Raw genomic sequence first — 20,702 nt, 5'->3', positions numbered from 1 at the left:
ATTGTGATGTTTTCCATAGTGTATTTAATTGACATAAGTGATATGGCGGACATTCTTTTAAATGAGGACAAGCATCAATGCCACCTTTAAAAAAATAGAAATTAAACAAAAAGTTTCTTATGATCAAAATTTAAAATGCTTATAATTTTAGAAAAGAAAACAAATATTTATTAGATTTTCAAAGCGCTAAATCCAAGTTGCGAGGTTATATATATATATATATATATATATATATATATTATGCAATGAAACGTTAAAACCTCATTAATTAGGATATTTTAATCCATTATCTCAGTCAGATTCTCCTTATTACATCAAGTAAGTATAATAAGTCAAAAAATTATAATAATTATCAATAATTATAATCAATGGCAAAAGAACAATACTACATACTAGTCTTTAAAAAACTAAAAAAAATCATGAAATAGAAATCATTAGAGATCAAAATAATTAGTTGTAATAGTAACTAAATTAGAGACCATTTAGAAACTAAACAAAAATGGTTTCTATTATTGTTAAAATACTTTCTAAATTGGTATCTAATTAGTAACCAAGGTTTTTCTACCAAATTTAAAATGTAAATAATTGGTAGTTAAAGCCTTAGTTACTAATTAAATATCAATTTAGAAATTATTTTATCAATAATAGAAACCATTTTGTTTAGTTTTTAAATGGTCTCTAATTTAGTTACTATTACAACTAATTATTTTGGTCTCTAAAAATTGGTTTCTACTTCATGATTTTCTTGTAGTGAAATGATAAATATCAAAAGTTAGTCCATGGCTCAATTTCACACTTTTTAATTAATTTTGCCCCATTTTCCATTTATTTTAATTATTTAAAAAGATTAAAACCAGTTGTAGTTTTTTTTTTCAATTTGTAAAATGTTGCCGCAAAATAAAAATGATTAAAGCGTAAGATCTAAGTTTTATTTTAAAATAAATTTTAAATAAATAAATATTTAAAGTTCTATAAATAAAATTTAATGGTAATTTTTTATTTTATTATACAAATATCTTATTTAGCCCACATTTTTAATACTAGGTTGTGGTTCAGCCCACATAGTTCATCTCACATTATCATCCTAATAGATGTGTAAAATGTATAATAATTTAAGTTGCGTATATAGAAGTAAAAATATGTATACGATTGTATTATGAAACTAAAGAAATGTTCAGTGTGGATTATGAGTTTACTGAGATGTTGGATATATGCATGGGAAAAGATTATTTGTATATCTTTAAACATGTTTTGTCATGGAATAAAAAATATATATTGTTATTAGGTAATTGAAATTGATGTAACAATTATATTTTATATATTAGAGTGAAGATTTGATAAAGGTAATAGATAAGTTTGCTTTGTTTTTTCCCCATAATAGTTGCTTTCTGGTTGGATGTTGCTAAAATCACATTTCAACACTTAACTGACATTTAAACAATGATTAAAATATATATTTAATCATAATTTGCTAATTTATGGAGTATATTGTTTACATTTTTATAGAATAAATCAAATTTGTTTAATTATTCTTTACTTTTTCCAGGATAGAGGTTCACCCCTCTTTACGAAACTTTATCCTTTTTAAGGATTTGAGTGAGTAGAAAATACTTTGATTTAAAAACAAGGTACGCTAATATAAATATTCTGCAAAATTTAAAATTAATCACGATTTCAATAATTATTTTCTAATTAATCTACTAATCACATTCCTCTGGCCAAATCCGGAAAAGAAAACTCGCCGAACGGCTAGCCATTTGGAGCTTCCATTGAACTTGGGATTTTTGACAATTTTCCAACGCGTCGTGACTAGTCATTGATGCGTTTTTAATTTAAAAAAATAATAATTAAAAATAAATAAATAAATATAGTGCATGGGTATTAAACTCTTTTCACATTCAAATTAAACTAAATCCTTTTCTCCTTTCGTTCGTTCTTGGTGGAAGCGTGTTGGTGTTGGTGCTGGTGCGTACGCTTTTTCATCGTGAACAATCAACGATCCGTGGCTGTGCTCGTCGTCTCTGAAGCGATCAATCAAGCGTGAGAGGGCGGCATAGCAGAGCAAAGCAAACATGTCTATGTCCGATTCCGATTCCTCCTCTTATGTCAGCGATTGCAAAAGTTTCAAGCTAATTAGCCGCGAGCGTAAGCCCTCTTTTTCTCCTCCTGATATTTCTTGTCACGTTACTCATCAATGATTCGTCACGCCTTTTCGACTTGTGCCATTTCGTTACTATTTTCAACACAATCTTAGTGTTCAAGTTTATTATTATCATCTTTGGCGCATGACTTCTACTGCTCCGCCTTTTATCAGCCACATGATAAGCACGTTAGGGCAACTGGCTTATGGTTTCGTGCATTGAGTTTGGACTTTGGAGTGTGGTTTTTAGGTGCTTATGGCTGGAATGGAGTGATTGAGTTTTCTGGGTGATTTTGGTTCCGTTGCCTATTCCATGGGTGCTCAGCTTATGATTATTTCAGGGTGATATGTCATTTGTATGCTCCACGATGGAAATTTTCATGGCATGCCTTCATCAATTTTTATGCAGACACTATTTCATAACATGTTCCATCATTATCTATCTAGAGAATTAAGGTAGAATTCGTGCACCTGGTGTGATGAATGGCTTCATCTTTGTCTTTGCATTATTGAGAGATTTCCTTCCCAATGGTGTGAGAGAAAACACCACTGAGAGAAACTCTGCCTTTTATCTCACAAGCTTACATTCAGTGTATCATTCAACAAGCAACAAGTGAGTAGCCCAACTCATTATGGGTCATTCACATCGAAAGCTCAATTACTTAAATTCATCATTTAAGTACCAGGATATCAATTTCTGATAAGTATTATTCAATAATCTAATAATATTATATAATCAAATAATGTTAATTCATAAAATAAAAAAGATAAACTCAGCATAGCAGTCAAAATGCATGTGTTCCCCCCCTCCCTCCCTTTGTTCCATAGGTTATATTATTGTAATTCACTTTGCTTTTTCACTTATATCTTTTGTCCAAGTAAATAGAAGGAAAAAGAAGAGGGAAAGTTGCACGATGGATGAAATCACTCCGAATCATTTCATAGTTATTTAAAGACTCATCAGATCAATTTGTTACTGCACATGTCATGAGAAGTTCTCTACAGTTAGAATTTTAGAATTTAGCATCATAGCCAAATTCAACGTGGCACTGTTTTGTAATAGAATTACTTATTTTTGGATATATTTCCTAACCTTTTACCAGTATTGCAATCTTTATGGTTTTCCTCTTGTTCCTTTTAAATTTTAATTGGTTATGATCAGATAAACTTGATTAATTTCTGTTTACTGACTTATTTACAGGATTATTACATGAAATGCTGAGGTCAACAAAAACAGGGGATTCCAAATCAACTTGGAAGGTATATGATGCTATTTAGTTAAATGAATCCTACCTTGTTTCATTTATCTTTCCTCTGGTTACAGAAGAAATGAAGGACTCACTCTTCTGTACTATTTATTTAAAGTTTTGTAGTTTACACTCAATTATATAATTCACATGTCTAAAGTGCTTGCTTAATTCATTGGAACTGGGATCGTCATGTGTAGTATTTCATCAGTTCTCTCTAGATATCTATACTAGTATGCACTATACTCCATGGGCTAGATTTCATACAGTAAATACAGGTAAGATACACATGCATGTTGTAGTCCCAAGTATAAATAAAACTCACATAGGTGTAGCCCCAGATTTAAACATATTTTACATCTGAATGAAGCATTGAAGGTAAATTAAAGAAGCTAAGTACAAGGTAATAGTTGAATTTATTAATTACCATCTGATACTTGTTCATGGTTTACTTGCCTGCAGGTACTAATAATGGACAAACTTACTGTAAAGATAATGTCTCACTCGTGCAAGATGACTGACATCACTGATGAAGGTGTTTCATGTAAGCAATCATTTTTCTTTATACCAAGAAACACTGAGTCGTTTTTCTCATAATTTTCTCTTTTTTAGTGTGCCATGTTGTAACCTCAAATTTCCAAAATAGGGTAATTATTCGCATCCCATCCTCTTATCACCCTCTTCTGAAAAGACTATAACAGTATGGTTGGCACCCATTTTGTCTTCGAGAATTAAATATCCTCAAGAGTTTGATGCTGGTTTTCTTCGTTTTGAATATGAATTAATTGTTTTCACACTGACTAAACTTGAACTGTCTTGTTTATTAGCATGTCCTAGGTATGTCAGATGTTTTAGTACCTTCTAATTGTCCTATTAAAATAAATAATTTTCATAAATATTAATAATTTAATATTGACGTCAGTCGATATGGCAATTTGTATATTTAGTTTTATTTCTTGTATAAAGAGTGAGCCTTTGCAGAATATAAGGATGCTGCATTGTGATCTGGTCTTCATTGGTTCTAGTTGTGGAAATATCCCCTCTGATCACCTAACTGAGTAGGGTAGTAGCAGATTAGGTTGTTTTGTCTTTAAAGGAGGCATAAATGCAGATAATTTATATTTTATATCTAGATTACTTAAAAAACCTACTACACAAAGCTACTGCAAGCATTTTTAAGTCACCAATTATCTTTGTTTTTGCTTTTGTCTTCTTTTATGGATTTGTTCAAGATGCCGTATCCTCTTTTGCTCATTCTTTATTACTACTAATTTTATCAATATAAAACTCAACTATATAATAAAGTAGAACACCTTTATGCATTGATTTATGATCACCTTTACAAGGTAAGGTTATTTACGTAATGGTGGGAACCTCGTCCATTAGGCCTCCAATTTTTAGTTCCTTTGTTATATGTTGTGAAACTTTGCTTCTCTTTTTGTAGTGGTTGAAGACATATACAAGCGAAGGCAGCCATTGCCCTCCATGGATGCCATATATTTCATCCAGCCAACCAGAGAGAAGTAATATATCTGCTATTTGCTTTTGGTCGTATTGTAGTACAATCTTTTGTTAAGTATGTAACTAATGTCATCGTAAATATGTAGTTTACATAAAGCATTTTGGGGAATATAATTCTGTTGAGTTTTGAATTTGTAAATCTATAATTGTTGTTTTTCTTCTAACTTTATTTACTTCGAGCTCTTAAATTCTCTATCAAATAGCTTCCCTTTTATTTTATTTTTATTAAGCTGTGTATTTAATTCTACCTTATGTTTACTTTCAAGATGTCATGAATTATTTCAGTAGTTTTTATTGGTATTACTTTTTGCTCAGTACAAGTTACATGATGATGCATTACTTTGTCTCTCTGACTCTCCAAATTATTCATTTATAATTTAATTTTATTGAGTAATTAATATGCTGCATCCTTTGACCATGGAACAATCTCATTTAGCTTTGATGTGGAATTTAGTTATCATTCCTTTTTGAGTTGGTCCATATTTTGTGATTTTCTCCATTTTTATTTGCAGTGTAATTATGTGCTTGTCAGACATGTCTGGAAGGACACCCTTATACAGGAAGTACGTGGTGATCATTATAATATCTCCCTTGTCTGTTATTCATCATGGCTTCAACAACTTATTTGTTTTCAAGTCTGTTTCTGTGATCTTGTAGGGCATTTATTTTCTTCAGTTCAAGCATTTCCAGAGAATTAGTTATGGATATTAAGAAAGATTCAAAGGTGTTGTCTCGATTAGGTGCACTGAGAGAGGTGGACATTTTTTTTGTTTCCAAGCTATGTTGTGGTTGAATTCATAATTGTGCCCAATTGACATTTCTTTTGTGCTTTCCCCCCTCATTTGGATGGCACATGCAGTTGAATTTGGAGTATTTTCCCATAGACAGCCAGGTTTGTGGCTTCCCACTTGTACTTTAATTTATTTCATCTTCTATCTATAATATGTCACTTTTTTTTATTATGAATATAATCATATTCCTAAAGCTTTGCTTTTAACCGTGCCAAATAACTTCATGTGACAGGGTAGGTTGATAATAAATCTCAAAACTTATGACAAGTGTTACTTGTTTTGGTCAATTTTCACATAGCCATGAATTAGATTCAAGTGATGAATCAAAATTTCCTTCCCGCTAAATTAATTAGAATCTATTAGCTGTTGAAGGAAATATTTCCCAGGTATAAACAAAGACTGTGCTTGAAAAGACTGAATAGACTTAGCTAGCTATCTATGCCGAATTTGCAGATTTAGAAGCATGATGTAGAATAAATTTAAGTAGCATAGAAATAAAAGTTTTACAGCCAGTATGAAGATTAGGAAGTCCATCTTTGCAAATGGGCAACTTTGACCATTCATGTGTATCTTCTATATTATTTAGGAACTCAACTCAGCATTCATGAACTCAGTTGTTGAGATCTTTCCTTTTTGAAAATCAATTTCCAATTTTTCTTGTTAGGAATTATTTATTATTTTCTAATGTCATCATCATTCCATTAATGGATGCCTTCAATTTTTGTTTTTTTTTTGTCATGTTAATACAGGGTTTCATCACAAATAATGAAAGGGCATTGGAGGAGCTATTTGGGGATGAAGAGAATAATTATAGAGGTGTTACATGTTTGAATGTGATGGCAAAACGAATTGCTACAGTTTTTGCATCTTTAAGAGTATGTGAATAGTGATATTTGACAAGGATACAAAAAGTTGTCATTGTTTTAAAACTTTTCAAACATGTAATTATGAAGTCTTACGAAGCATGTAAATATCTTTTAAGGAATTTCCTTCTGTTCGCTTTCGTGCTGCCAAGTCCCTAGATGCAACCACAATGACTACTTTTCGTGATCTTATACCTACAAAGCTTGCTGCTGGAGTCTGGGACTGCCTTATGAGATATAAAAAAAGTATTCCTAATTTTCCTCAGACAGAGACCTGTGAATTGCTAATTCTTGACAGATCTGTTGATCAGGTATATTAGCTCCATTTTTTAGTCATCAACTTGACAGACAGTCATGTTTACATTGAGGATATTGTTCTGATTTTGTAGATAACTCCTGTGATACATGAATGGACTTATGATGCCATGTGTCATGATTTGCTGAACATGGAGGGAAACAAATATGTTCATGAAGTAACATCCACAATTTCCCCTTCTCTTCTCATTCTGAATTTTTTGTGTCAACTCTCGTGCCTAAACAAAATTCTACTGTATTTTTAAGGTTCCTGGCAAATCCGATGGTCCACCAGAGAGGAAAGAGGTTCTTTTGGAGGATCATGATCCTATATGGCTTGAACTTCGCCATGCTCATATTGCAGATGTACATTCCTGCTTTTATGCCTTCACTACTAAACTAGATTTAAGTGACATGAATATCTTCTGATGTTGATGACCATGCCAGGCTAGTGAACGGCTGCATGAGAAGATGACCAACTTCGTTTCAAAGAACAAAGCTGCACAAATACAACATGGTTCAAAGTGAGTGATAACTATCTTGTGATTTCTCAGCAATGACATTGTCATAGAAGAGAATTATTGATGCTGAACTTAATGGTTTAGTTATTATCAGAAATTAATTATTTGCCTAATTGTTTTAATTTGTATATTTTCTTTTATGTGACTGTATGGTTTGACTAGTTACATTCCACACTGCGATATGGGATTGACACTTAGCCCGTTCATGGTTTGCTCCGATATTACATATTTATTTACTCGAGTTTTATCATCCATTTTGTAACTGCTATTTATCTTTGAGAAGACTTCCAATACTTTCCCTTCTGGTTTGAACCACTGGGATGAGACAAAGGAGAAAATCATTGATGGCAAAGTGTTGATTTTTTGTTCCATGGGACAAATTAATTTGGATCAAAGCATAGTCGGAAACCGAAGTTAAATTTAGCTTCCACTGCTGCTTATGCAGTTTTATATTATAATTTAAAGGAAAAAAACTTGTGGCCGGCTTTATGATAGTAAAGTAAACCATTTGGAGCCATTTTGTATTTTACCATAGGGGACAAGGAGAACACGGGTTAAACTACTGGGTGGGGATAGTGTAGTTACCCTTCGTAAATGAGAATCTGAATTTAATATCCATCTTGGATATTTGAGTTTTTTATGCTCAACGTAATATGATCAATTCCTGCTCATTAATATCGGCCATGTTGGAAAGAAACTTTGTTCCCCTGGATGGTGAGTCAGTGGTTTTGTTTATCTGTGGCTATTGAATATTTATTCTTACTCTAACCTCCACTTGCTACTTGAACTTTCACAAATATCTTAGTTGCATACCATGTCTACTTAGTGTATGTCCTGCATAGTGTATTTTAATCAGTTTGAGCTTCTTTAACTGCCTGGCTTAAATGTAGCATTGAGCTCCTCGACCATGATAACAGATGTTCAAGAACCTTTATCCTCCTACTTGATCATCCAGTAAGACATTCAGCTTTTGGGGAAGATTTTGCCATATTGCCCTCACTATATAGTAGTTAAATTTTTTAGCACTAATTTTGGGGGGTAATTTTATATTAAAAAATTCTTTTTTTTACCACTGGGATTTATTCTTAAAGGATTGCAAGGATGCCATGTATTGTTTTAAACTCCCTGTTTTCTATTGAATCATTTAAAAACAGTGCTTTTGTGTAAAATATTTAAGTCCTTGATTGGTAATTAAAGGTATATTTTTGCTGTTTAGCCATGCCTAAATTTGCTGTTTGGTGGAAGTGTTTATCTATTCATGTAGTTTTCATCATAACAATAATAATTTAACTGTGTTGTATGTATAGAGGTAGCGGTGATATGTCAACAAGGGACATACAAAAGATGGTTCAAGCACTTCCACAATACAGTGAACAAATTGACAAGCTCTCCCTCCATATAGAGGTAGTTCTTTTGTAATGCAATTCTTATACTGCTTGTTTTTCTTCTAATGATTATTTGATATGGTTTGCACAAGTAAATGTGCTCTCAGTACTATGAAGCTGCCTAGAAGAGGTATTCTACAGTTAGAATTTGTCCTATAGGAGAAATCGTTTTGTATTCTGGTAATGCCAGATTTTTAATTGCCGGATTGGGTAATCATTTTAGTTCCGTTTTCCCTTTTTATGACCTCCCTGCTTAATTATGCAATATTATTGCTTCTGTCATGATTCTTGCTGATAGATGATAGAATAAATGAAATTTTGCACTTGAGTCGGTTAGATATCTCTGAAAGTTAATTATTTTTTTTACAGTTGATTAAGATAAAAGCTAATTGTTTGTCAATGGATATAATAAGGTTAAATTAATTTCAGGTCATGACTGATAAAAATCTACTATCAATTTTGGATAAACTCAAAAAAAATGAATCAAACTTCTCAAGTGAAATTAACTTTTGTTCCTTTACTTTTGAAGTTATATGGGAAGGCTTCTCAAAAGTTGAGGTGAATAGGTTTATTGACTTGGGGGGAAAATTTAATTCATATTATCTCCTTGTTTTCTTCTCCTATACTTGCTATTTGAAATTTTTTATCTAAACTAACCTTATTCTACATGTCGCTATGTACTTGAGGGGTATCGTTTGTTTCGTATGGATTACAGGGAACCAGCTGATTTAAAAACATTGATTAGAACACATTTACAGTTTTAGTGGATAAGGGGGCTGTTAAACCCTCAAGTATATAGGGACTTGTAGAATAATTTAACCATTAAGTAAGACAGTGAATCTGATTATGATCTGGGGTGCCAATTTCCGCATAATATAAACAATGGCTTCTTCGTCCAGATTGCAGGAAAGATTAATAGAACCATTAGGGAGTCAGAATTACGGGAACTTGGCCAACTGGAGCAAGATCTTGTTTTTGGAGATGCAACGACAAAAGATGTGATCAAATTTTTTACCACAAAAGAAGTAAGAAATTCCAAGAGGGAAAAGAAATTAGGTTCCATGTACCTAATAAATGCTTATATCAAAACGAGAAAGCTTTTCAGTATTAGATGAGTTGTGTGATTAGACATGCAACTTTTGCGCTGTTTCGTCTTTTAAATTTCCTACAAATGATGCATTTGTGCAGGATATAACCCATGAAAATAAGTTGCGCCTGTTAATGATTCTTGCATCTGTTTATCCCGAGAAATTTGAGGGAGAAAAGGGCCTGAATTTGATGAGGGTATGGTTTCTTTCTTACTGGGTACAAACTTAATTTCCACTTGCTGTTCATTTTTTTATTTTAAAGATATGCTATAGACTATTCCTATCAACTGCAATGATGTTATCCAATTTTTACCTTTCATGTGATTCTCAGCTAGCAAAATTGACAGAAGAGGATATGAGTGTTGTGCATAATTTGAGAATGCTTGGGGGACAACCAGTTGCCAAAAAAAGTGTAACATCTGCTTTTGGTCTTAAGTTTGAGATCCGTAAGGTAATGGTAGTAATTTCTTGATGAAGAAAATGTGGTTTTCAACGTTACGTTTTGTATGAAAAATGTTCTTTTAAGTTGTCAGAAGAAGCGCGCTGCAAGAAAAGAGCGTCCTGGTGAAGAAGAGAAATGGCAGTTATCACGCTTTTATCCTATAATAGAGGTACAAATTAGGTTGATATCCGCATATGCATTCATTCACCGATGACAATTCCACCAATTGGATATCATTAAAATAAAACTCGAGCAGTAACAATTTCATCGAGAGTATGCTTCATTCCCACACTGTCGTTCTAACTATAATTCTCACTACAAATATGTGAAATAAGCAGACAGCTATTTACTAGTTTTTCTTTATGATTGTGCGATGTAAAGAAGAACAAGGCAAACTCCATTTTCCATATGCTAACCAATCTTTAATTTATAACAATCTCTTTATGATGATCCTCGAATGTGATGACTGAATTTTTATTCAGGAAATCATTGAAAATCTCACGAGAAATGAATTGTCAAAGGAGGATTATCCATGTTTGAATGATCCAAGTCCATCTTACCACGGCTCACCTTTTTCTGGGCCTGTAAACCAAAATCCTCACTCGATGAGATCAAGACGAACACCAACTTGGGCTCGACCGCGAGGTTCTGAAGATGGATATTCAAGGTTTAATTTTCTTTCCTCATCAGTACCCAGTAATCTAATGAGATTAGTTTTTTTTTACTCTGGCTCTCTGGTCGGTTATTCCCCTCACTTCTGAGTTGTGTAGAGACTTGTTTAAGCTTGCTATTATTGTAGATAATAAGTTGGGAAATACCCGTCTCTGTTGAAATTGTCAATCATGAGGTGACTTTCTCATGTGTAAATTTTATATTTTTTTGATGCCACAGCGATTCGGTGCTTAGACATGCATCGAGTGATTTCAGGAAGGTGGGGCAACGAATCTTTGTATTCATTGTCGGTGGAGCAACCAGATCTGAGGTTTGATTTGCATATAAAATGAGCTTGTATCATTCAATATCACCCCCCTTGCCCCTCTGATTCTGGTCTGATGCGTTTCTAATTTGAATGCTCAGCTTAGGGTTTGCCATAAGCTTACCGAAAAGCTAAAGAGGGAGATTATTCTCGGTTCATCAAGTATTGATGACCCTGAACAATTTATTACGGTACTGAAGTTTTTACCTTTTTTTAATGCAAAATGTAATCTGTTTCTTAATCGGGAATTGTCTAACCGTTCTTCCATGCTAATTTTCCTCTTTTGCAGAAATTAAAGATGATAACGACGCATGAGCTTTCATTAGATGATATCCAGATATGATGTTAAGGACTTGAACTAGAAGATGAGCCTCCGCATACTTGTAAATTATATTTGTGTTGTAATCTCGTAGTTTAAGCATCATGTTATTATTCTGTAAAAAAAAATATCATGTTATTACAAATTATTTGGAAATTTGATATTACAGACTAACATGAATAATCTTCATTGGTTACTGATCAGAATAACTTCAATTTTCAGTGGATAGACTGATTTAGACTAGAAACTAGTTAGAGAGCCCTTTGTTGTAAATAATAAATACTTTCAACTTACTGGAATGCTTTAATGTTAGATAGTTTTAAGTTTTGGGTTAAATTATATTGTCAGTATTGTAAAAGAAAAACAATAAAATGCTTCCAACCATTAATATAGCAGTGAATTATCATATGCAATGTAATAAGTCATGAAGTTGTTAAAACATATTCTTTTAATTTTTATTTTATTAACGGAGGATATACTTATTTTTCTGCTGCTCAAAATACTACTTAATTCTCAATTATACTAAATCTTAAAGTAGGCATTATTTTTGTGCTACTGATCAAAAAGCACTTTTTACATCAAGGCAAAAAGTGTCTACTACATGAATTGTAGCAATAGTAGTGAATTATGTTATGACATGGTAAGAGTAATTATGCTGTCACGTGCTAATAATAATGAAATAATTATAATATAATCATAATTATAATAACTAGCTAAAAAACAGAATGAGTATGTTCAAGGTTTTAAAAATTAATTCGAGTTATATTATACACTATCATTACAATTATTAAAAAATATATTTTAGTAATATTCTCTTTTGTGAAATACATAAGATATTGAAAAATAAATTTTAATATTTATATTACTTATAATCCATCTATTCTTAAAATATATAAATTTTATTTTTGCATTTGGCGTGTAATTTATAATTTGACTGAAAACAATATTAAAAAAATAATACATATTGGAAAATTTGTATGGAAGAGGAAGAAGAGATAATTCTGTACTATAAAGTAATGATGTATGTAGTGCATATTTTAAATGGAATAATTTATCTTTATTACTTTTTCTACTATTGTTTTAGTATAATATTTAAAAAATATAATTAAGGAGGAAAGAATAACGACATAGAGTGAAAATATCTAATTAAATAGATATAAATATCTCCCAAAATATTAGAAAAAATAATACATGCTTATTCAAATATTTAAATATTTTTCAAACTAGCCTCTCAAAGCAAATAGTAGATATGATCGCTGGGACTAAATATATGAATTTTCATTACTTTAAAAACTACTCAAGTTATTTAATTACTTTAAAAGACTATTAATATAAAAAAGATAGTAATTCAAAAACAACATTAATGGTTTATTATTTCTTCCCATAAAATTATTTTGAAAGTAACGTTCACATTGAAAACACAACAAATCAAGAATTGTTTGCAACGCCGTATTCAAAACTCCAGGCAAATTAGAAGATTAGAAGACTATTCCTGCTTCAAATATCATCGTCCAAACGACGGCAACTTTACTTAAATGCAAAATGCTAACTACATACTTTTCTATACACTATTATTATTGACCAAAATTTATTGAAAATCATCAAATATTTTCTTATAATTGTATGGTTTCCAATAAATTTCAAGCAAATAATAGTGTTAGAAAAGTATCTTAAAGAGCGCCGTACTAACATTCCTGGCTAAATACATAATATGCCTAGCATGCTATTTCAATCTTTAGGATCACAACTGCGAAGAACTTTCTCCTTTTGAGATACCAAGTTTTCAGCCTTTCTCTTTTTAAGATCACGAACTAATTTATTGACATATGCAATGTATTTCTCGACATCAAATTTTCTTTTGCAGCCTGCATAGTTCATATAACGAATTTTCCCAAAAACGGGTCGCTCCTTCCACCCCTGAAATGCATCAGAAGAATGTAAATGCCAAAACTCGGAATTTTAGAAGAAAATTTAACAACTCTGCTAGGTTTTCATGTGATCAAGCAAACACCCAATTCTCAGTTCATTCGATTTTCGGAAAGATAAAAAGGCAAGATCAAATCAATTGTGATGAACAAGTAACAGCCTCCAGGAACAAAACACAATTTACCAAAACCACTCTTCCTCGACATCTAAATTAAATTGTAACGAATGAGAACAATGCAATCGAACCTGATCATGAACCCCGCATATTGACCACATGCAGCCAACATAACCATTTGGATCTCTCCCATCTAATTCATACTGCAATCAGTCAAAATAGAGGTCATTTTTTACAAATTGTAACAACCTTCATTTCATGAAATCACATACGTTAACCAAAGTCATGCACATTACCTTGTCATTTAAATATAGAGATATCTCAAGGGCTTCTTCAGGTCCTCGTGTCCACTCAAGTATCTTCTTTGCCCAATACATTCTGCACAAGGAATGTAATATTGAGGAAACAAAATAAGGCTCCCCTTGGAAGCTAGCGTTATACTGCAAGAGATATGGTGAGTCTCTGATAAGATATCATACTGCATTATGCGAAATTGGTGATAATATTCCACCAATGAAATAGAATTCCAGGAAAAGACTAAAATAAAATATTTCTTAGATCTGAAGGATTTCAGCATATCTGTGAAGATATTCAGCATATGTTGTAGTCTCTTTTAATGTAAGAATCGTTCATACTATTTCTCTACCTTCAGACATGCTACACACAAAAACTAGGAAGTGGTATAACATCAGTTAGTAAACTTCATGACACACGTTATGAGTTGTGTTTTCCTTTTTCGGTCTATTATTAGCTTTCAAATAATGGTGATCATACTCTTATTTAAATTTTTATTTTTGATGTACTGAAAATCATTCTTTAATATGCACGACTCGCATGTTTCCTCTCTCCATAATGCAGGCTTATTAATCAAAGAGAACCTATGAAGAAAACCTGCATGGAGAAAAAGAATAACGAAAGGAGAAGAGTTTATGGGATTGTCTTCTTTGCATGACAACATGAATAATAAACTTAGAATCAGAATGTGCAACATCAGATACTTCGAAAAGAAACAAAATGGAGAAAAGAATTCATCAAGAAGCTACATACCGCATAAAACCGTGCATTTTCCCATTGTGAACCATCTCCAGCTGAGAAGCATTCCAGAGCTGATGTTTGCCAGAAAACAATATATTGAATATAATACATAATTAGGCAAATGAGAATAAAATAACAAAGATTTAGAAAAGCTGAAGCGTAACAACGCATCAACTATTAATATAGAGGCATTGAGAAACTTAGAACTTGGGAAGTAGTAAATTATTCTGTGAAAGAAAGTGCGAGAATCTTTGAAGGTTTCAGGTTGTTGAGCTGAGAATATAATTATTATCCATGAAATAATTGGCTTACAGGATCAGCAGTCTGTGCCTTCTCCAATTGCTCCCTCCTGAAAAAGTCCTAAAACTATTAGAGCTGCAAGTAAAAAAAACAATAGAGTTGGAAACAGACCAAAGTGACTCACGAGTAAATATGTTCACGCTTATCAGTGGCATGTTGGATTAAGGTGTTCTGAGCCCAACCCCATGCTCCTTTTATTGAATCATAATGGGGCTCGTAGAAGCAATAGTTATCAGCAAGCTCTCTCCGCACAATCAACTCCTCCAAGAAAGCATCAATTGCCTTTAGATCACAAGTTAAGAACAGGAAGTTACTAAACATGGGTATAAGATGTTTGTCTGTTATCACCATTTTGGGAAAGAAAAGAACATCGAGAAACAGAAAAAATTTAGTGCAGGGCAAGTAAACAAACTTGAGGATGTGAATTTCGCCGCTTACGTGCTTCCAAAGCACATCGCTGAGCAGATATCTGTCCAAAATGCAAATAGGGAGATAAACCAGAAAGTGCATTGGGGTTGCACGGGTTGTTGCGATCTAGGGAGTAACCTTTCAACCTTTTAGTCAAGAATCCATTTTCACTTCCCATCAACACTTCCCTTGCCGCAATTTCCCCCGGCTCACACCAATCAACTTCAGGAACCTCAGCTCCTCTCCTAGTAATTTGACAAAAACAATCATCAAGTCAGGGTCATCATATCCCCATGATTTGCTTAACTGCATACAACACTAACCTTAACACGTCAGCAATGAGATCATCCCAATCAACGGAATGGTTCTCGGGAAGTACCCACTTCCTAGTTGGTAGATCAACTTCGACGTCAGGGAAATCTACGAGATACTCAGAAAGCCTTTTGTTTATCTTTGTCCTGATTGTCTTAGCACTGTACTCCAATTTATCAGAGGCAACCCAAAGTGGCACAACGTTGTGAGCGTCCACTTCATGCACCGTAACCGAATCACTTACCCTCTTGCAAATCTCTTCTTTACACCTTCGTACTTCCCGCAATGGTGAGAAATCCGTTACCAAAAGTGAAGCTCCACATTCTCTAAGAAACTTTGGCACCGTCTCCTCCGCCTCTCCCTACAATAGAGTTTGAAAGTAGAAACAACATCTTGGAAGAGTTAAGACCTTGTTTAGTTAAAGGTCTCTTACAAGGGATAAAATTAATTAGTTCGTGTACAAATTAATATCAGCTTTTGAAGAAATTAGGCAAAAATGTTTCCATAAATTAGCTTCAACAGAGGGGACCACCACTGATTGTGTTGATAAAATGTGAAACTATTTTAGCTTAAGCAGTGATCTTGAGTTCGAGTCTTCATATGCAATAACTTGGATGAAATGTTTTGTCCTCTACGGTGATTCTACCAAACTCGTGCATGATTCTTTCGAATGGAATGTAGCTAAACAACTTCTGCAAGCGGAAAAGTGATACATAAACTAATTCTAACTTGAGTTTCATTTGAGAGTTAAAAAGTTGATGGAGACCTAAATATTGTTTATAAAAACTATCCAAACAAAAGCGAAACTCGAATAACTGTGCAAGATACCTGGAACAAGAAAAATGGAATTTGAAGAGTATGTTGCATACGGTGGCACAATTGGCGCAAGCCCCTGAGCATGAACCCTAGATGACGGGATTTGGCGCCGAGAAAGCTGTTGAAGAGATTGAAAACAACGGCAACGGGAACGTTGGCTTTGTTGGCCTCTGCAACGGCGTGGATCAGAGCCCAGTTGTCTCTCACCCGTTGATCTCTGAACATCCAGTACACAACTGGACCCGAACCCGCTTCTCCGCATGAACCTTCTTTCAGGGTCCGAATTCGACCTGCCTGAACCGTCATCGGCGACGCTAATTTGGAAGCCATCGTGTTCGACCCTGCGCCTCTACTCCACAAGTCTTGGAGGGAAATTCAACAGTTCTATGTATGGTTTCAAACCCACCTACGTGGCTCCACTCTCTCTTTGGCACGTGTACAATGCTATTTATTATTATTCTGTTTGGGCTGCTTCTTCCTGCACCCCGTATGTTCTTTAGGCAACCCCATAAATTTCATAATTCCATAAATGCACTTCAGTAAAAAAAGTTAAGAAAACATGAGGCATTGGTTGTGGAGGTCTTGAAGTTGTTGGATGTGAAGAGAGTTTGAGTGTTGAAGGCACCATTGATTGTTCTGCTGGTGGTGGGTTGTGTTGGTGGTTGTTCGTGGCAGTCTGAGGTGAGTTTTTAGTGTTGTGGTTTTCATCTCTATGTTATTCGTATATGTAATTGTGGTTATTTTGGATTGGATAATTCAATATATTTACTACATAATCCATAAACATTTAAAAAACCAATTACCTTCTGAATTAGATAATTCAGACTCCAACTCGTATCCGTTATTCTTTCTTCTATATATATAAGCTCTTTTACTCTTTGTACCACAACATCGTTTATTTCATTTTTCTTTTTATTAATGAAACTTCATTTTTTCTTTCTCTCTGCTTTATCTTTTTCTCGACTCTTCTACAATCTTTTTTCTTAGATTCTTCTCTTTATTGTGTAGTTCTTATTTATGAGTTTATTCTTCGTAAGCTTCTTCTCAATCTTGTGATTATCTTTGTTAATATTTCCTAAAGATGAAATAATAGAAAAAAAAAATATTTTAATTTTGTTCCTTCCGGCTGACTGAGAAAATCTTCGTGTGGCTCTAACTCGCGAACAAGGACTCCTTCTTCTTCAACTTCATATCTCCGCCTTACGTCGCCGTGAGTACTTGAAATGAAGTGAGCAAAGGGGCGCCCTCGCGACCGTTTGCACTCCGACGATCAAGTCAGCAAAGCAAGAAACATCAAAACCTCCGTATCGGAGAACCGTAACTGAATCGTAACTAACTTTGTTCTCTCTTCCTCTCTGAGTGAGTGTGTAAACTGAGTAAAAATGCGCAACTGATAGAACGTACCTTAATAAACTTTCAGTGCTCACTGTCACGTGTCCTTTTGACTTAACCGCCATTCCACGTGGAGGGCCTTACCACGCTGTAACCCAACTTAGGGAAACTCTAACGTGTAAGTCCTCCTTCTCTGGAGTGCATCTGGCGCGAGGGGTGACTACCTGGGTGCCAACACATGCGCCCCAGCTTCTGGTCACTCGCCCTGGGAGTGTATCTGCCTTCCTCTCGTACCATGCACATGGTTCGCCCCTGGGTGTGGCCCTCTCCTGTCGTATCTGTCCCAAGGATTCTCCAGAGGTGGCGTGGGTACTTCACGAGGCAGGCTACCCCCTACTGATATTGGGACTATGGCCTTGAAGCCACCTTTCTCTTCTCTTCATTACTGTTCTGAGGTACCGGGACCCGATGCCTCCTCGCCCGTACCGTGACCTCTGATTGTGTCGCCCCCTCCACGGTCTTCACTACCCGTGGGTATCGGGGGGTGACATCAGCGACGCCTCAACATGGCGACACCCACACCTAGCGACGCCTACTTATGGCGACGCCCACTTATGGCGACGCCCAAAATGGTCAACCTATTGACTTTCTCCCTTGAGGCCCTTGGCAGGTCCCACCACGTGTTTGACTTTGACTTTGACTTTGACTTTGGTCAACGCTCGGGGACGGGACGGTACAAATTCAAGTTTGGATGACTAATGAATTACATTGGAAATCATTTTTCAAGACATTGAGACACATGAACTTGACGAAGTTACAACTTTCAATATGCATGATTTTGTCCACGATCTTGCACAATTTTTTGCAGAAGAAGTTTGTTACATTCCTAACGATAATTGTGTAACTATTTTATCATAGAGAATCCAACATCTATGATATCGTAAGTATTCATACATGAACCTAATTCAATCCAGTTGCATCAAGTTAAATATTTGAGGACCTAGAGTTTAAACTGACCTACTTTCCTTCACATGAAGTACCTATGGAAAGTCAAAAGTGTACTGGAGGTTAAAGAAGTAAACATATTAATTAAACAACCAGATAAATTGTGGTTGTCATGAGACAAAAATGAAGAATCTGGATTACAAGAAAATGTTGAGTAAATTCTTGAAGTGTTTCAACCTCAGCCAACAACTTCAAAGTTTGACTTTGGTAATATATAAAGGTGTTCGTTTTTCACAATAGATGTCAGTCCTGCTCTCAAATATTTAACTTACTTAAAACTGGAGGATTGCAAAAGTTGTTTACAACTTCCATAGTTTGAGAAACTACTCTAAAAAGTTTAAGAATATATAGCATGATTCATGTAAAATACCTGTGTAAGAATGTGATGGTATAGTAGTTTTCATGGTTCTAGAATATTTTGTCACACTCCAAGCTACCAAACCTAGAGAGGTTATAATGGGAAAATGGGGGAAACATGTTCTCATGTCTTTCCACACTTGAAATTATTTCATTGGGTAATTTTTGGACAGATGAAGTTGCTTCAAGGGTTGGACTCTCTCAAGAAATTAAAAATTGATTCAGGTAAAAAGTTTGTTTACTTGTTTTCAAGATTTGTGGATTATCAAAGAAAAATATTGAAGATTTTATATTGACTATAAATAAATTCAATTCATACCTAATATATAAATAATTTCAAACCTTATTTGAACCTTAAAATATAGTTCATATTCATGATGTTAACTTTTTGGTGAGTAGTATGATTTGTGTGGAGGTATACTTTAATATATCCATGAAAATCATGTCAGCCTAAAAAGAAAAGGCATAGTTTTAAAATTTGAAAGAATAAATTGTGTTGGTCACCAAATTTTTGAATTGTAATGTAGTTATTAGGCTGGCAAAAGTATAAATAGGTATATTGAGTACGGGTTACATGGATAATTTTTTTTTCAGTGGATTAGATAAAAAAAAATACTCATCAATTCAATTTATTAAAAATTGATCTAATCCAATTTTATTTAATAAAAAATTAAATCTATTCATTAACTCTCTTTTTTTTATTAATGAGTATCTAGTCTATTACAAACTTTTTATGGATAGATACCCAATTCATCTACAAGAAAAATATTCTCTAAAAATGTTAAAATAAAATTTTGAAGTTATATGTTTTAAAAATTTGAAATAATTTTTTTAATTTATTATATTGATAAGATAATTTATTATTTTTTGAAGAATAATGAATGAATAATTGTTTTTCTATAAAATTAAATGAATAATTTTGATTCGATTATTTTTTAATTTTTCATAATGGAGGAATTTAATTGTGAATTAATCGAATGAATAATGGAGAAATGAATTGGTATATAACCCATAATATTGCGATGCAAATTTTATTGCCAATATAATAACTTTTCTCAATCACACGCCAAGACAGAAATGTTCTTATCCAAATACCACTAACGGTCTGCGTGTGCCCTGAGCCCTGCCTGAGGTTTGCAAAAGCCCAACCCAGGACCAAGTTCTGACAGCCCAGCCCATCCACTCTACAATTTCCCCAAAGTAAGGCAAATTCTTCCTACCCCAACATTTTTGAAACTGCATATACACTTTTAAATTTAAAAAAATCAAAAAATGTCCTTCAATTCTAGAAGACTGCTTTTTCCTGCACGTTATTCTCTCATCTTCATACATTTTACATTTTTGTATTCTAAAAATGTCCATATGTAATATTCTTAATTTTTTCTAAATTCGTAATTAACTTTCGAATTGTATAATCTGAAAGTTTTTTTTCATATACATTATTAGTTTCTAGATTATATAATTTTGAAGTTTTTTCTAATACGAAATTAATATCTGGAATATGTAATC

General features: G+C 33.6%; 2 protein-coding genes across 4 annotated transcripts; one reads left to right on the top strand and one right to left on the bottom strand.

The window, feature by feature from the left end:
* The first annotated feature begins 1,747 nt into the window (after positions 1–1,747).
* Positions 1,748–11,923, top strand: LOC137810510 (SNARE-interacting protein KEULE-like). Of its 2 annotated transcripts, none has more exons than XM_068611840.1 (21): positions 1,748–2,145; positions 3,342–3,400; positions 3,850–3,931; positions 4,832–4,910; positions 5,421–5,471; positions 5,566–5,662; positions 5,768–5,800; positions 6,449–6,574; positions 6,682–6,873; positions 6,952–7,035; positions 7,124–7,222; positions 7,304–7,380; positions 8,685–8,781; positions 9,662–9,787; positions 9,951–10,046; positions 10,182–10,301; positions 10,384–10,461; positions 10,775–10,959; positions 11,184–11,274; positions 11,370–11,459; positions 11,558–11,923. In XM_068611840.1, exons 1-21 carry the CDS (start codon positions 2,073–2,075, stop codon positions 11,609–11,611), a joined length of 1,989 nt encoding a protein of 662 aa, XP_068467941.1. In that variant the 5' UTR covers positions 1,748–2,072; the 3' UTR covers positions 11,612–11,923. The 2 variants fall into 2 exon arrangements, 1 of the variants encoding a protein (XP_068467941.1); XR_011080910.1 differs by having other exon boundaries at positions 1,895–2,145; positions 10,377–10,461.
* A 1,011-nt stretch (positions 11,924–12,934) lies between these two features.
* Positions 12,935–16,917, bottom strand: LOC137810509 (deoxyribodipyrimidine photo-lyase). Of its 2 annotated transcripts, none has more exons than XR_011080908.1 (9): positions 16,512–16,877; positions 15,695–16,044; positions 15,376–15,616; positions 15,088–15,245; positions 14,976–15,012; positions 14,676–14,734; positions 13,925–14,068; positions 13,760–13,831; positions 12,935–13,504 (listed from the first exon to the last, which is right to left on the bottom strand). XR_011080908.1 is itself a non-coding variant. In XM_068611839.1 (9 exons), the coding sequence occupies exons 1-9, from the start codon at positions 16,827–16,829 to the stop codon at positions 13,316–13,318; spliced, it is 1,506 nt and encodes a 501-aa protein (XP_068467940.1). In that variant the 5' UTR covers positions 16,830–16,917; the 3' UTR covers positions 12,935–13,315. The 2 variants fall into 2 exon arrangements, 1 of the variants encoding a protein (XP_068467940.1); XM_068611839.1 differs by having other exon boundaries at positions 13,925–14,006; positions 16,512–16,917.
* Between the last annotated feature and the right edge of the window lie 3,785 nt (positions 16,918–20,702).

Source organism: Phaseolus vulgaris, chromosome 2 (assembly GCF_000499845.2).
Source record: "Phaseolus vulgaris cultivar G19833 chromosome 2, P. vulgaris v2.0, whole genome shotgun sequence".
In the NCBI taxonomy this organism is placed as follows: domain Eukaryota; kingdom Viridiplantae; phylum Streptophyta; class Magnoliopsida; order Fabales; family Fabaceae; genus Phaseolus; species Phaseolus vulgaris.
Note: the sequence above shows the minus strand (reverse complement) of the source record. Positions and strands in the feature narration are given on the sequence as shown.